The sequence below is a fragment of the Lingula anatina genome, chromosome 6 (assembly GCF_051362555.1).
Source record: "Lingula anatina isolate TDL-2025a chromosome 6, LinAna3.0, whole genome shotgun sequence".
Classification (NCBI taxonomy): domain Eukaryota; kingdom Metazoa; phylum Brachiopoda; class Lingulata; order Lingulida; family Lingulidae; genus Lingula; species Lingula anatina.
The window spans coordinates 23,644,069-23,659,074 of record NC_141772.1 but is presented as its reverse complement, the minus strand read 5'-3'; the positions used below and the strand labels follow the sequence as shown (position 1 = coordinate 23,659,074).

Here is a 15,006-nt window from a genome sequence, read left to right as displayed (position 1 = left end):
GTAGGAGCCCTACGTACAAGTAGACCTAAAACCAGGAGGCCCGATCAGGACTACATTATAAAAGCCTCAGAAAGGACCGCTGAAGGGCAGCCTAAAGGAATGGGCCTACATGTAAACCAGTCTTGTCTTATTAATTTTCTCTGTCATAAGTCACTTGGCGAAAATGAAGTTTACATATGTATCGGTATTAACAACAAAACAAAGTGTCAACTTTCCGACCGTCAACATCACCTCTTTTCTTTCTCCCTCATTCTGTTTGTTGTGATGCGAGAACGGCGCATTGTCGCAATATTGAACAGCTGAGTGCACAATTTTAGCCCATCAATAACACACACAATAAGAGCAGTAAAACCAATTTATGGTTCATTGCCTGTTAGATCACATTACGCAACTGGGAGAAAAACGGGACATCAACACATTTATGCAATGCAAAGCGCACCTGTGGATCTCTATGGCAACCGTACACAGACGGCGCGAATGAGGTCACTCCACCATTTTGGTGACGTCACGCCGTGACCCACGAACAGAAGAGAGAACACATTTCTCGTCGTGTAATAGCCATATGCATGCGGAAAGAAAATAGCTGGATTTTATGTGATTTAAACTGCTGTTTTAGGACTTACTAATCGACCATGCCACTCTTTGGGAAAAAGAGTGAAAAGCACAAGTGTATAGGAGCTAAGTACGAGCTGAAGGAGGATGAAGTGCTGGGAACGTAAGTAAAAACCCAAAATGAGGAGAGAAAAATTTTGCAAGCCGTCTGTCAGTGACACAGTCGCAGGCCGAAAATGACCATTTGTTGTCTTCGTACATGTCACGCAGTTCCACACGAAACTAATTATCTGCTAGGTCTGTCTGTGAAGCAGAGGTGGAATGTTGCACTACTGTCTCTTTTTGAGGAGTTACTCGTGGATGTTATGATGTGAAATGAACTGTGTGGTAAATAATATAGAAATGTAATATGTATGTTACTTAATACAATATCAATGGACTTCAGGCTAAAAACGAGACACATTTGTCATTAACTCACTTACTTCTAACCAGCGACTTAAAAACAACATTAGTGCTGTTTGCATTCGTCATGTATTGCACACACCAAGTAATAGGTATATACTAGTAGTAGAAGTAGGCAAATCCTTTCCCTCTTTTTATCAACATCTGCCATTGCCATTGGTGTAATTTGGGGGGGCAGTTGTCATTCGTGTAAGATATATGGTTTGATGTTTGGTTATGATTAGACTGTGTGTTTGTGGATAGATTCCCAACTCCCTAACAATGCATCAGTGAAATTATATGGTTTTCGGTCGCCATGCATATAAGCTGAGGTTGTAATGCAAGGTAGAAATTATATGTAATCGTACTATGCCAATATTGTCCTGTGATATACAAGATCAGTACCTACCCTTTATTATATCATGTGCTCATTACTTAACTTTAGCAGTTGTAATTATTTGCAGCAAGGCAAAAAATAAGTTTCGTGCTTTCAAGGAAACGATCAAGCTCATATTTCTTATCGGCTTATCAACACACACTTCTGCTCTGATTCTGTTATTTTTCAAATCAGGATCTGTGGTATACCATTGTATTACATATACATATGGAGTGCCCAGCAAGAAATATGGAAAATGATGGCAGACAGACACAGGTTCTGTGTAAAAAGAACCAGAAAACCCATTTGTGACAGGCATCTTTCATGTTGGGAAAATAATATTAAAATGACCATTAACAAAAGATGTGTAACAGGATATAAACAGCTACAGGCTAAGAGAATTGATGTCGTAGATTAATTGCGTCGAGACATTTGCATAATTAGATGAAATGCAGGTATGCATTAATACATATATGTATAATTGATTTTACATTCTACATGAATACACAGCAGTTATTGTTAGACATATAGAATAATGTTAATCTGCCCCCCCCCCACCTCCTAGGAAAGAGAAAATTAAAAAAGAAAACAATGCACCTGTATCTAAGCTAAGACATAAATTGTCAAATGATTGTCCGTGATTTTTTCGAGATTTGAGAAAGACAAGAATGTCCCGGCTGTAAACTTTGCGGCGTCTGTCTGGCATGTCACTGGCTATCTTAGAATATGTGTGTATTGATGGCAAATGTTGCTAAAATAAGAGTGCCAGGAATCTATACAGATAACATATTGATGATATGTGGTGGAGGGTTGCCAGAGAGGCAAGGAGGGGTTACATGTGGCAAAATTTGGTGTTGGTGAGAACCTGGATCGTAATTGTTGTTTGTGAGGAAACAAAACAATACAGTTGATTGTGAATGGATATTACATTGCTAGGTTATTTTTTCACAGATATACTGTATGTAAAACAAAGCAAACGAGGCAGCTTGATTATATAAATGTACTTATAAGTTCGGTTTGAGTTGGAAAACATTTTTGACACACTGTAGATGTGCCCTTTAAAGGAATACAGAAATCTAAAAAACAGAAAAAAAGATTCAGGCACAATATCACAAGTTTGTATGCAATCAGAGTGGAGGCAGGATTAGTAGAACTGCTTCTCCCTGTCTAAACTTGCCTTTGCCACAGTAGTTAACATAGAACTCCAGTCATCAGGTGCTGGGTTTACACTCACTAGGGTGTTACATGGCGAACAAATGCTCAAGATCATCAACCATATGTAAAGAAAATACAGGTCTTATGTGTTCAATTGATTATCTGCCAGGTCAATATTGATAGAGTTAAAAAATTAGCCATTTGGCTGAAACAAAGATATGCCAGAAAATAATTCATTTTACCTGGTTTCTGTATTATCACATAACATATCAACTACAAATTATTAGTGGGTTTTAACAAAGAAAATTGCCCCATGGCCATAAGACACAAATTGACCACCCCATCTGCCCATTCTGTGGGGACACTTGACCAGTTAACTCTAGTATGGTCTATGATTGGATTAGGATGGTGTCAGTGCACTTTGCCATCAGTGAGTGCATTACGCCAGCAAACAGCTGGGTATTGATATTACTTCTCCCCACTGGGCCTGGCGTATTTGAATTAATGATTTCAAATTAGATATCTTGGGGCTGAGATATGTTGGGCAGCTTGGTCTGAAATATCGGCGCAGACAGGTCTACGGAATTTATTTGCTTTAGATACTTATGTTTTATCATTGTATATAAATATAATGCCAAGTGTTAAGTAATGAGACATAATGATGGTTTTATAACAAATAAACTTTATTCATAATACAAAAATTCCTTAATAAATAAACAAATTATGATAGATATATCGATAAATTAAGAAATAAGTAGATAACTAAAAGAGGAGAAAAAGGAAATGTTTCTTCAGCGAATTCAGTCTAATTTAGCCATTGTTAAAATGTTTTCTTAACATGAAGCACTACATCCCTGTTAGCTCTGGGGATAAAAAAGATCCCACAGCAAAAAAAAAAAAAAAAAAAAAAAAAAATCCACCTGATAAGCCATGTTAAAGTGACTGGAATGAAAATCATTCGAGGCGTGTTTTGACCTTCCAGTTGAGGTTTTCATTGATTGGGCCCCGGCCATTGTTGCCAGTGTGTGGTTTTCACTATGGACTTGTTGATGCAGTGACTGCTGAATTTTACATTTGTGACCACCAATACAATTAGTCTGTCTGCTTACGCTGACACTGGGCATCAGGGATGACTTAAGTCACATTCACAACCAAGTTTGATCCGCGGAATAACAGATCTTTGGATCAGATATGGCCAATCCACTTAAAGGCTTGCTGCGTAAACTTTACTTGGAATCTATTCAGTTTCTGTTAGGGGACCATGCGACAAGTTTCGAGTGGGTTGGCCGTATTTGATCCATGGATTTGTTAGTTCTTGGATCAACTGGTAATGAATGGGACCTTAAACAGTGATACAGCTTAACATACAGAGGTAAAAACTGGGTGCTGAAAAGCACTTAGTTGGTAAAACAGTTGACAGTGCTGTGAAAAGCCTATGTGATGTAAACCTCTTGAGTCATTGTATATTGGTCAGTGAAGTAAGGACTGCTGGTGTGTGTGTGATTATGGAGTTTGCTTAATCATTGTGTACAGCTAAACATATTGCGATTCCCATCAGAGACTGCAGCTACTGTGTGTGGTACATGTAAAACCCTGTGACTGTGACCTTCTGTGTCATACATGTAATAAGTGTTGACAGTGGCTATAATTTTTTATTCTAAAGTTGATCTGAAGTCATTCAGTGAAAAAGGGCAGTTTTTGGCGCAGCCTCCATGCCTTTTATCCAGCTAGACTTATCATTTTCTGTGGGGTGTCATCAACATGTCATAGTTTGACATGATAAGGGGTACACTGTCATGTCCCATTGCTCAAGGCCATCTTGACATTGTCTTATCTCAAACCTGGAGGTTTTGTTTATAATACGGAAAATACAGTGCTCTGTTTATATATGTTAACACTAGGAGGGAGCTGACCATTGTAGGACAGCTGATACAAGTTATACCATGTCCAGAATAGACTAATGTCTAGAAATTGATGTGCTATGACATGTCCTTGGATTGTGTTGTCATACTCTTATTCTTTTTATGGCTGTCTACTGTACAGTTAACATGAAAGAAATCTTTCTGTAAGCAATTACTTGGCTCATGATAGAGATACACCTGGTCTAAAGAAAGCATGACAAGAATGACAGCACTATGAATCTAGAAGTGTTTAATGTAGGTCAGGTTAATTGCTGTCATTATGATGTCATTATTTCCACAAGTCTAATAAGAAATTGATTAAGTGCAGTTTCCCATCTTCAACTAGCTTGAAAACTGCTGTCATTTCATATAGACCACAGTAGGGTAAAAACTTGAAAATTTCTTCACTTAAAAAACAATTAAAATTTTAAAATGCATTTTCATAGTGAAAACAATTATGCCATTGGAGCATTGTCTTCTGATAAAATTTTCAAGACCAACTAAATTTTCAAGTTTTTACAGTACATCATGTGTTGCATACAGTCGGGGACAAAGAAAAGATAATAAAGCTGTTTGCTTGTCTCAGTCTGGAACTAAATGCGCCATGCATATTGTGCCCACGTAGTGGTGGCCGAACTTATGAGAAATGGAATTACATCCAAGCCTGTGCTTAACAAACTGATGAATATTGATCAATATTTTGATCAGGTTGAGGCTCGGTAACATTCAGCTATGTTTGCCATTATCTCTCCATGTATTTCAACAAAATCGGGATAAAAGGTTGATAGGGGGGAGGGGGGGGATGAAAAAAGCTCCTCGCTGCCATGGCAGACTAGATGCAGGTGTTGGATCAGTTTTGAAGCTACTACCAGAGCTACCGAAACCTTGGCCTGCATGAGGTAACTGTTCTTCTTTAAAAAAACTATTTTCAAGCATCTGCTTAGAGTTTGAGCCCAATATTACTGACATTTTTTGTCTCAGTTGCAGGCTTTTCCTGATAAGGCAGGTATTCCCCAATAGACATTGGAGGCTGTTGCTGCTGTAATCCTACGCCCACCTCTCTCTCGGTTTTCAATTTGGTTGTAATCAACTCACAGGAGTCTTGGGAGGATTTTTTCTGTACACTGGGGTAGTGGGACTAAGATAACTATCTGTGTTCACTTAAATCATATTGGAAAAGAAGAAAGAAGTGACATTTAAAATGCCTAAGTACACTGAAAACTTCAGAACTTTGCTAAATTTGTTGAGAATTTTTGACATTTTAACTTATTGCTTCTTTTTATGGTTTTTCAAAGTTATGTAATTAAAAAAAAAAGGGAATGGCGTAGACTCAGCTTCTCCGTCTTCTCCTCACCAGTGAGGAATTCATTATGTAAGCTGAAATAAATTCTTTAGGTGATGCGTATCATTGCTGAAATCCGGGAAATTTTGGATTCTCGGGTCAGGTGAGCCATTTCTCCTACCTGTCTGACTAGATGATGTTGGAAGGAAATACCTGCTTTCATTTCCTATCTTATTAAAGTAGAAAAGTAAAGACATAAAAAGCAATATGGTTTGATGTAGCTCTCCTTTCATTTGAGAAAATTTACCTGATTGAAAACTGCCTGCCTTTTTTCACCCAGACTAGTGAATAAATTGACAACAGTCACAATAGGTCGGTATAAAGGCATTATCTACACTGAGCTCTGAGCCTGCCACTTAACAGTGACATTTGTATTTTCTGGCCCATCTCCCCCCTCCCCCCTGCTGCTAGGAAACACCTTGCTGCTCAGGTAAACTGGTTGTACTCCATACTGAAAGAGGACACTTTATTCAGTTCCTTTCAGAGCCAAATACTTTTTTTACAGTCAACTTGCTTCTTTAAGTGGCTTTAGTTATAGTACTTGACGCAAGGGTTAAAGCATCTGCATTTTTTGAAGGATAAATGGGAATGCTACTTACAAGGCCATCTTCTTGAATTGCCATTGCAGTTTGGGGGGGTACACTCCCCCCCTCCTTGAAATCCTCCCACCCCTAACTCATCCATTTGATCCCACCCCCAGCAGTAACTTGATACAGTATAGATCAGAAGAAAAAGCACAGTTTCGTGACATGTGGGGGGGAGAGATTGAAATGATATTTGAGCCTATGATTCACAGCAGTTAAGAGACGGGAGGTAATTGTAGAGAAGAATAACTCCACACAAACCACACAAACCAGGGGCTTTGTCAGCGTTTGATAACCGTGAAGGAAAAAAAAAAAAAAACATGCAGTCGTTTCTCTTGTCATGATTTTCTAAATCCTGCATGCTTGTGGTGGGATTCAAGTGTCTGTTTACAGTGACATGATTGTACACTTGTCTTTAACTCAGTATTCACACATATCACACTCAGTTTATTGCGATGGTCATAATTAGAGTCCTGGGATACATATGGAAAAAAAAAGAAAACTAATGAGGTATGCAAGAGCCCAGCATGTGTAATTAAGATTAATATTTTAACATATATTGCACAGATGACATGTTATGGTCAGCAGAAAATTAGCTCCAAGATTGCCAAGCAAAACAAACCAAACCATCCAATATCTTAAGACAGAAACTTTGTGAAAATAATGTTGAAAATAAATACTCAATGCTGCCGTGATATGGAAGTGTATTGGGACATGCAAAGTGTGAAGATACATTAAGAAAAGATAAACAAAGTCTAGGTGAAAACAGGTAGATAAACAAAGCACAGGTGAGAAAAGGTAGATAAAAATGACAGGCGAGGGAAGAGGATAAGAAGGTCAGGCTAATTCACAGAAGAGCTGTTTCCATGGAAACTGGTCTAAACTTCAACCATGACACAAGATAAATGGACAGGGGTCCATTTGGAGTGAAAAACTCTGCCTATTTGATAACAGAAGAGGTGTGGCTGCTTTAGACTAATATTAACTGCTGAATTATATTGAACTGAAGTATACCAAATTTTGAGTCTAAAAGTTTGGACCAAATTTTGAGTCTGTATGTTTGGACCAAATTTATGGGTCTAAAAGTTTAGACCAATATTTGAGGCCAAAAGTTTGGACAAACTGTTGCGCTAAAAATGTTATGTGTACAGATCCCCCCCCCCTCCCCATGTCTTGAAGGAAATTCTCCTGGTAGGTAACTGCTCCCCCCACCTGTATACTAGTACACCTAACTGTATCCATAGCATCTCCCTGTAAACAGTATTCACCTGTAGGCCCCACCTTACACTACCTGCTTATCTTAAAACTATACACTTTCCATTTACTGGTCTTACGCTGATACGACCTTTATTCTTTCTCTGAAAAAGCAGACACAGTTAAGCCCTATCACGTTTACCACTCAACTCATTAACAAGGGCCCCAGAAAAAAAGAAAAAAAAAAAAAAAAAAGAATTGCATTACATCAGCCTGGTTGAATTAATATCATTGATTAGAGAGAGTTGATTCATACTGGAGTGAGTCAAGGCGATTGTGAAAACGCACAGAAATCCCGTGTAACCTTTTGATAGTAGTTTAAGCACACATCGTGTGTAATCATACTTATTGAGGCAAATGATGCCTCCCATGCTGCTGTTACTGCCAGGGACGTGACAGCAAGGAAAGAAATTCTTACTAGTACATGTTCATAAAAAAGAAGCATATCTGTTTCATAGGACAATCTGAGACTGGGTTCCTATACCTAGATCGATCTAACAGGATCGATCCATCTCCAAGGGGTTCTCTCTAAGTTGCTCTAGCTTAACAGCTTAGGTGTCTGGCACACCTACTGAAGCTGCTAAATGATAAATACCCCCTAGCAGCTTCAGAAGGCGTGAAAGACATCTAAGCTGCTTAAGTTGATTGCAATTTAGCGAGAGTCCCCTTGGAGATAAATCAATCCACAATTAGTATGATAAGGTCTGGGAATGGTCCCTTAGTGGTGTAGCTTAGAAGAAATCCATCTTTGCTAATCCACTGTGTTCTTATTCAGCGTAGAAAATGCCAGGGCAAACTCCCTGATTTATTTCATAAACCCAGCCTCAAGATAACGAGTGTATCAAATGCTTATCAGCTACTGCTGAACCTGATACATCTTGGCCATGTCTGAGGGCCTTGAGTGGAAGATATCATGTCAAAGATGATATAAAACTTAGACTCCATTCCCATAGACATCATCATTCCACATGGATCGACCCAACTCCGCATGGACTCTCGCCAAGTGCAATCAGCTCTCAGCCTCCTCTTGTTTCCAGCGTACTCAAATAATCACCCAGCTTTTCTGTGTCATTCAGTAAAACTGTTTGCAGTCAGCGCGAGTCCCCGCGGAGTTGGTTCGATCCATGATGCAGTCTGTGGAAATGAGGTCTTAGATTGTACAATATATGTGGGTGTGGTGGAGGGAATGCCATTGTTTGGGTTAAAGGGAGAATTAAGGAAGTCAATTCATTGTGATGGTAGATTTAGGTATGACTTTGTGTATCAACATTATATTCAGGCATGTTAAGTGCCCTAAGCATGGTGGAAAGTGTTCAGGATTGTGCCTGATTCCAGGACTTTGTCTTTATTTTGATCCCTTTTTCATATGGTATAAATGACAGTAAATGACCATATGTAAAAAGGGATCAAAATGAAGACTAAGTCCTGAAATCAGACATAATCCTGAAAACATGTACTAGTAATATGATAAAAAATTGCAAGGTATGTTTTTCAGGTTTTTTTCCCGGTTTTACAACTTTCACCTATACCTAAGTGGTACCCAGTGAGATGCTAGTACAGTTTTTGACTGTAGATATGATGGGGTTTGGATGTCAACACTTATTTTATTATTAGAACATAATGATTGACAATGTCATTGTGGTATATTTATATCAAAGCCTGCCTGTTAGCATCCTGCAACAGCCGTTGGCCTTGACGTCATAGCGTCATTTTCTACAAGGTGTGAAAGTTCTTAAAATACATCCTTGTAACATACTTTGCTCTAGCACTTATTTTGATTTATGCAAATGAATACATGTTATTAAAAAAAAAGATTAGGGGCACCTTTTAATTTGAGTAATTTAGTTTGTAATGTAATTGTAAATGTCTTTCACATTATTTCTCTCTTATGGCTGATGTTTAATTTCTCTCCTAATATCTTCCTTTTCCCTTTCACTCATGTTTATTAAACTGTCCTACGCACAGACCTGCTCAAAGCACATTTAGTTGCAATGATGATGTAAATGGAACCAGGATCTTTTACATCTGCGCTGATTTTGTTGCAGAATGGCCTGACTTGACTCATTTACAGAGACTCCTGTAGAAAAGCATGTTTTTCTACAGATTCCCTGACACTTCCCTGAAATAGTGGGTGTAACGTGGGGTTCACAATGGCAACTTGATCAGCACCTGCCTTAACACATATCCATTTGTGTTAATAATACGACCCATGCGGTTCATGGCGATAATAAAAAATGACGGGATTCTTTAGAGACACAGGAACAAAATCTGCCATACGGACCTCCGTAGGCGAGCCGAGAACTTTGTAAAAACAGGTGGACATTTGCACTGGCAGTTATGAAAAATATGAAGTATTGAAGGATTCCTCAGCGATTTGAATCCTCAGATTTAATCAAAGTGAGAAATAGCAGTGTGTGTGTGTGTGTGTGTGTGTACGTGCACATGTAAAGATATGCATTCGAGGCTTTGTGTCGCATGTATGCGTGCCTATATATTTGCCCTCGCATTACCTCATAAAAAGCCAAACAATAAGTTGCCCACAGGTATAACTTGCAGTGAGTTGTGAGGTACAGGTATGTAATAATGTAACACCTGTACACAGGTAAAAGAGCCAGGTAAACTTGGGTGTTTCAACTCTCGCACATCAACTCCATGTAGCCCAAGTAACCTGTTCATGGTCACAACTATTGATTGGCTATTACTGCCATCAGGCAGAGCTAAAAAAGAAACAAGTCAGAGAGAAAACCTAGATAGCTGGAAACCTGCCATCTCGCTTGGCTGCACATAGCAGGCTTAACCAAGATGTCAGCTTATAGATTTTTGAGCTTGTTGTTAATGTGTAGTCAGTTTTATTTAGCTTAATGGTGTTCTGGTGTTGTGCATGATATCCAGTGATTTATGGGGAAATATGTTTTTAAAGGTTCGTCTTGTGTTGATGATATCAGTAAGTCTCTTGTAGATACCTTTACAGACTTACAGTATGTTGTACCTGTTCATAATGGAATTATTTTTGCACCGTTGGAGATAGTGGAAAATTTGTGTCGGAAAGGACAAAGAGTATTGCGTTTCCTGGTCCCATGAGCACCTGTCTTACAGAAATTCAGTCCATTAACTGGTGAACTTGTTACCTGTCAGTGTCATTAAATCCACCTCCGCACACATTAAAGGAACACGCTGAAGGAAAGCTTACCTGTTGAGAAATCCTTTTACATGATACCACTATAGAGCATCAACTTTACTTGAATGTGAAAGCATGATTACACCTAGAAGTTTTTTTTTATTGTAAACAAGATTAAATATTTTGCACATGACTACTCTTGTTGCTGTTATAAAGAGACCGCTGGCTAATGGAGGAGGCTACTCTTCCACATGCTGTGAGTGATGTCGAGTGGAAGGTTCTTTTTATCTTTTCATTTGGATACAGAAGTCAAAGAAACATTTGAACCTCTGGAGGGTGGATTCCCAGTAACGCATATGACCCACTACTAGTTTCTTAGATTGTGTTCCCACAGATTTTAGATTGATCTATCCCCATGGGGAGTCTTACTAGATTACTGTCAGCTTAGCCGGCTTCAATGTCTGTCCCTCCTACTACAAGCTGTAAGGGGGTAATTAACTTCCGTGCGTGCTCGGCTGATAGCAATTTAGCGTGAACCCCCAGGGAGTTAGGTCGATCCAGATGGACCGATCTAAATCTGTGGGAATGCAGTCTTATACCACTGGACAAGTCAAGGGTGGAATGGAATAAATCAGTGGATAAGTCATAAAAGAGCTGTAAACTGCGCCTTCTTCAAAATTTTCTTTGTAAATTTGACCTACTTATCTGCTCTGCTCTATTTATTAAAAGCACAGAATTTTGTAAGCAGAAAAATCCTTTCAAATATTACTTTACGGTAATATGAAATGATGTACTTTGGTATTTCTCTAAGTTGTTCTATTTGGCACTATATCTTAACATTTGGTTGCCTTTAATGACAAAAATTGACTTCAAATGCATCTTAAACTTCTGTATGTTTCAAGTTTCAGCTTAATTCAATCTCACAAGTTGAAAATTTTCAACAAAGCCAGTTTTCATTCTGAGCACGGAACTCTGTCAGTGTGAAGACTGTATGCTGCAGCTCCCGGTATTGTACTATTAAAGATTGATGGATTGGAAAGAAATATGCAAGAGCCTGTATGCCTAGAGCAGTATTATAGATAATAACTTCCCAGGATCAGATAGGCATAACACTATGTACACTTAATTTGATAAAATAAAAAAGACAAAAGAGAAGATAAAGACGTTGGGGTCATAGAAACATATCTTTTGCTCCTGGCAAATCAGACATTTTGGTCAGATCAATGATTAAGTGGCAACAGGCAGTTCGATATTTCTCATTTTTCTGTCACTAGAAAATATTCCACCAGTCACTGCCGAGCCACGGAATCTGGACAGCAGTCGCGGTTGACATGAACTAGTGCATGTATGACCAAATGATATCAAGGTACAACATGGAAAAAAGACAATAATCATTTATACTTCTCATGTGACCTCTCCTGTAGTTAACTGCCCACTGGCTTGTTGACAAGGAGCCTGTTTGTAATGCAGATATTTATCTTTCGTATGATAATGGCTCTACTGTCTTGACCATACAGATGACAGTAGAGCTATGTTATCAAGGTGACTATCTTCATACTAGTATGCTGCATTGACAAGTTGACCTTCACAGGGGCGGATCCAGAGATATTTTCTGACAGTCTTCCAAATTATATTTTCATCATCTGTTCTCCATTTTTGACCGTATTCCTGCAGAAAAAAATTATATGCCTGTCAATGTAAACTTGAAAATATGACCATTTTCCCGAAGACCCAGAAGACTGCCTCATTCCACCCCTGTCTCAACTATGGTGAACAGGAGAGAGAGAAATGAAAATCATCCAAGATGGCTCCAAATGGAGGCTGTCAGCTGTCGGTCCATTCATGAAGTATGTCATGTGACGAGTAACTTTTTAATGTTTCTGCCTCAAAAATTGGCAAGCATGATCAGTCTACCAGTTCATCTTAATCAACTAAAAGCATGAAATCATCTCAATAGCCACTGTCTGGTGGGAATAAAGATCTCTGTAGTTCTTATTACTGGCCATGCTTAGTACTCAGTGAACTGAGATGGAAGTCACAGTGGAAATAAAACAGCGTGGTGATGAGACATGGCAGACCAATGATTGGGAATTTGTTGGTTGTTTCTTTTTTGTTAACCAAGTTTTTTTTTCTTGGAGGTCATGGAAGGAGATGATTTTGATTGAAATATGAAATATATTTAAAATTATTTTCATTATTACAAGATCCATATGCAATTGACCAATAATTTAAATAGTCAATTTCTAAACTAAGAAAAGATTTTCAGATTGCTTTTTTGATTAAACTTAAAGAAAATAAGAATAAAAAGAAAGGGTCAATGTGATCAGAAGTAAGAAATGATGTACTTTACAAGATCCTATATGTTGTAGCTAAGAGGTCTTCCATGAATGTTTCAGAGAGATTGCAGAAGTTTCTGATCTGATAACGTAAATAGGTTGGTGGGCGTCTCCACCAGTATAGCCAGTGTATAATTGGGCAGTAATTCGATACATTTGTTTCCACTTTCTACATGTAAATGGTATGTCGGTTTAGAGGTGTAAATTGTTAAACAATGTCATTTGCATAGAATTGGAATTGAATTTCTTCTCTTGAGATTGCACCATGTAACACTGTCCCCTGGTAATCATTTATTGCTAATAAAGTGAAGCAACTGAAAGAAGTGTTCAAGCTTAGGTTGCTCATTTTGGAAGAAGGGCAGTCTCTCTCTCTCCCACCCCCTCTGTCTCTCCCCTTTCATGTTCACACTCTCTCTCTCTCTCACACACACACACACACACACACACGCACGTGCGCGCACACACACACATACACGCACGCACTTCACATATATATGCATGCCCCCACACACACCTGAAGAAAAACATACAATAAAGGAGATTAAGGTGGAGCCTCCATAATGTTTGTCCTATCTTTGTGTAATAATGCGCATTGACAACACTACATTGAATTGATATTTTTAAGGTCAGTCAGCTCCGTGGTTAAACAGGTTCTTTCCCTGCTGGCAATGTTGTGCCATGTTACACTCAAAATAACTGTAATTAGGCAATCAATATCGAGATGGATGTTTTTCATATTCCCATGGAGCTTCAGAATACAATTCTGTGAGTGGTGAGGATTATACTTATTTTAGTCAATTTGTTGGGAGTTCTCTGGGACAATGTGGCATTAGTAAAGACTACAGTTGTGACGTGGTTTAGGCAAAGAGTCCTTTTTTTTCGCAGATTTTTTTTCGCAACTGTTTGCTAGTTTGAATGGCTGGCTGTTTTTACAAGTTTTCAGCATGTCTGTGTTGGCTTATGTAAGCAGGTAACAATGCTTCCTGTAGGATTTGTTTGTGTATATAATTATGTGATATTATTCCATCGTTCCATCTCGTCTTACATCTTATGACTCTTCTCCAGCTCGCTAGTATAACCGTCATTGGGGTCAAGGCCATCAAGGACTTGCAGTGTCGTTGCAGCGAATACCAGATTTTGTTGGGTACCAGAGACAAGGGCATAAAATTGTTTGCTGTAGACACCACATTTCTTTCTGGGAAAATTTTTACGCGGTTTGGAAGTAACAAAAACAACAGGAATTTACTGTAACTCGTTCATAATTGGGTCACTGGCTAAAAGACACAGCTAGTATGTTTTGTAGACAACACATTTCTTTTTACTAAAACTGTCAAAAACAAAATTTTTTTGTACCTTGTACAGCAGTATTAAACAAAGACATAATGGAGTGAAATACTGATCTGCTTCCTGTTTCACATGATGTCCAATACTAATTAGCATGGTTTGTTTATTGTGATCAGGTCCCATGTCCCCCCCCCCCCCCCCCCCCCCAAGGTGCGTCACAGAATTACATATTTTCTCCACTTCAACTCTCGAGCTGGAGATGGAAAGGTGGCCCTATACTACTGCTGATGAATGTTCCTAGAGTATGCTTGCTGGGCGGATAAGCCCAGAAAGTCACTAGAGCAGAAAACTACTTATTACTACCGCAGTATCTGATTGGCACTCTCTCTTTTCCCCATGGGGGGTCTACCTCTCTGGGAGCTGGAGGTTGGAATTGGACCCTAATGGAAATCTTTTGAATTTGAAAGCTGGGAATATATAAATATGAGATGGAAAACAAAGAGGGTTTGCGAAGGATTAATCAGATTTGTGATTTATATTAGTGAAGCTGTACTAAAATGTTATTTATTGACAGTTTTTTTAGTTTTGTTGAAGGAAGATAGCTGAAATTTGTTTCATTGGTGACAGAACATGAACATCAAATGGTCTATTGATAATAATAAT

At 38.6% G+C, this 15,006-nt stretch overlaps 1 protein-coding gene across 1 annotated transcript in view; it reads left to right on the top strand.

Moving 5' to 3' along the window:
• Window positions 1-503: 503 nt before the first annotated feature.
• Window positions 504-15,006, top strand: part of LOC106161880 (calcium/calmodulin-dependent protein kinase type 1) — a 40,926-nt gene continuing 26,423 nt past the window's right edge. Inside the window, exon 1 of the mRNA XM_087016070.1 lies at window positions 504-715. Within this exon, the coding sequence (XP_086872196.1) occupies window positions 633-715 (83 nt within the window). The 5' untranslated portion in view covers window positions 504-632. The remainder of the gene's footprint in view (window positions 716-15,006) is intronic.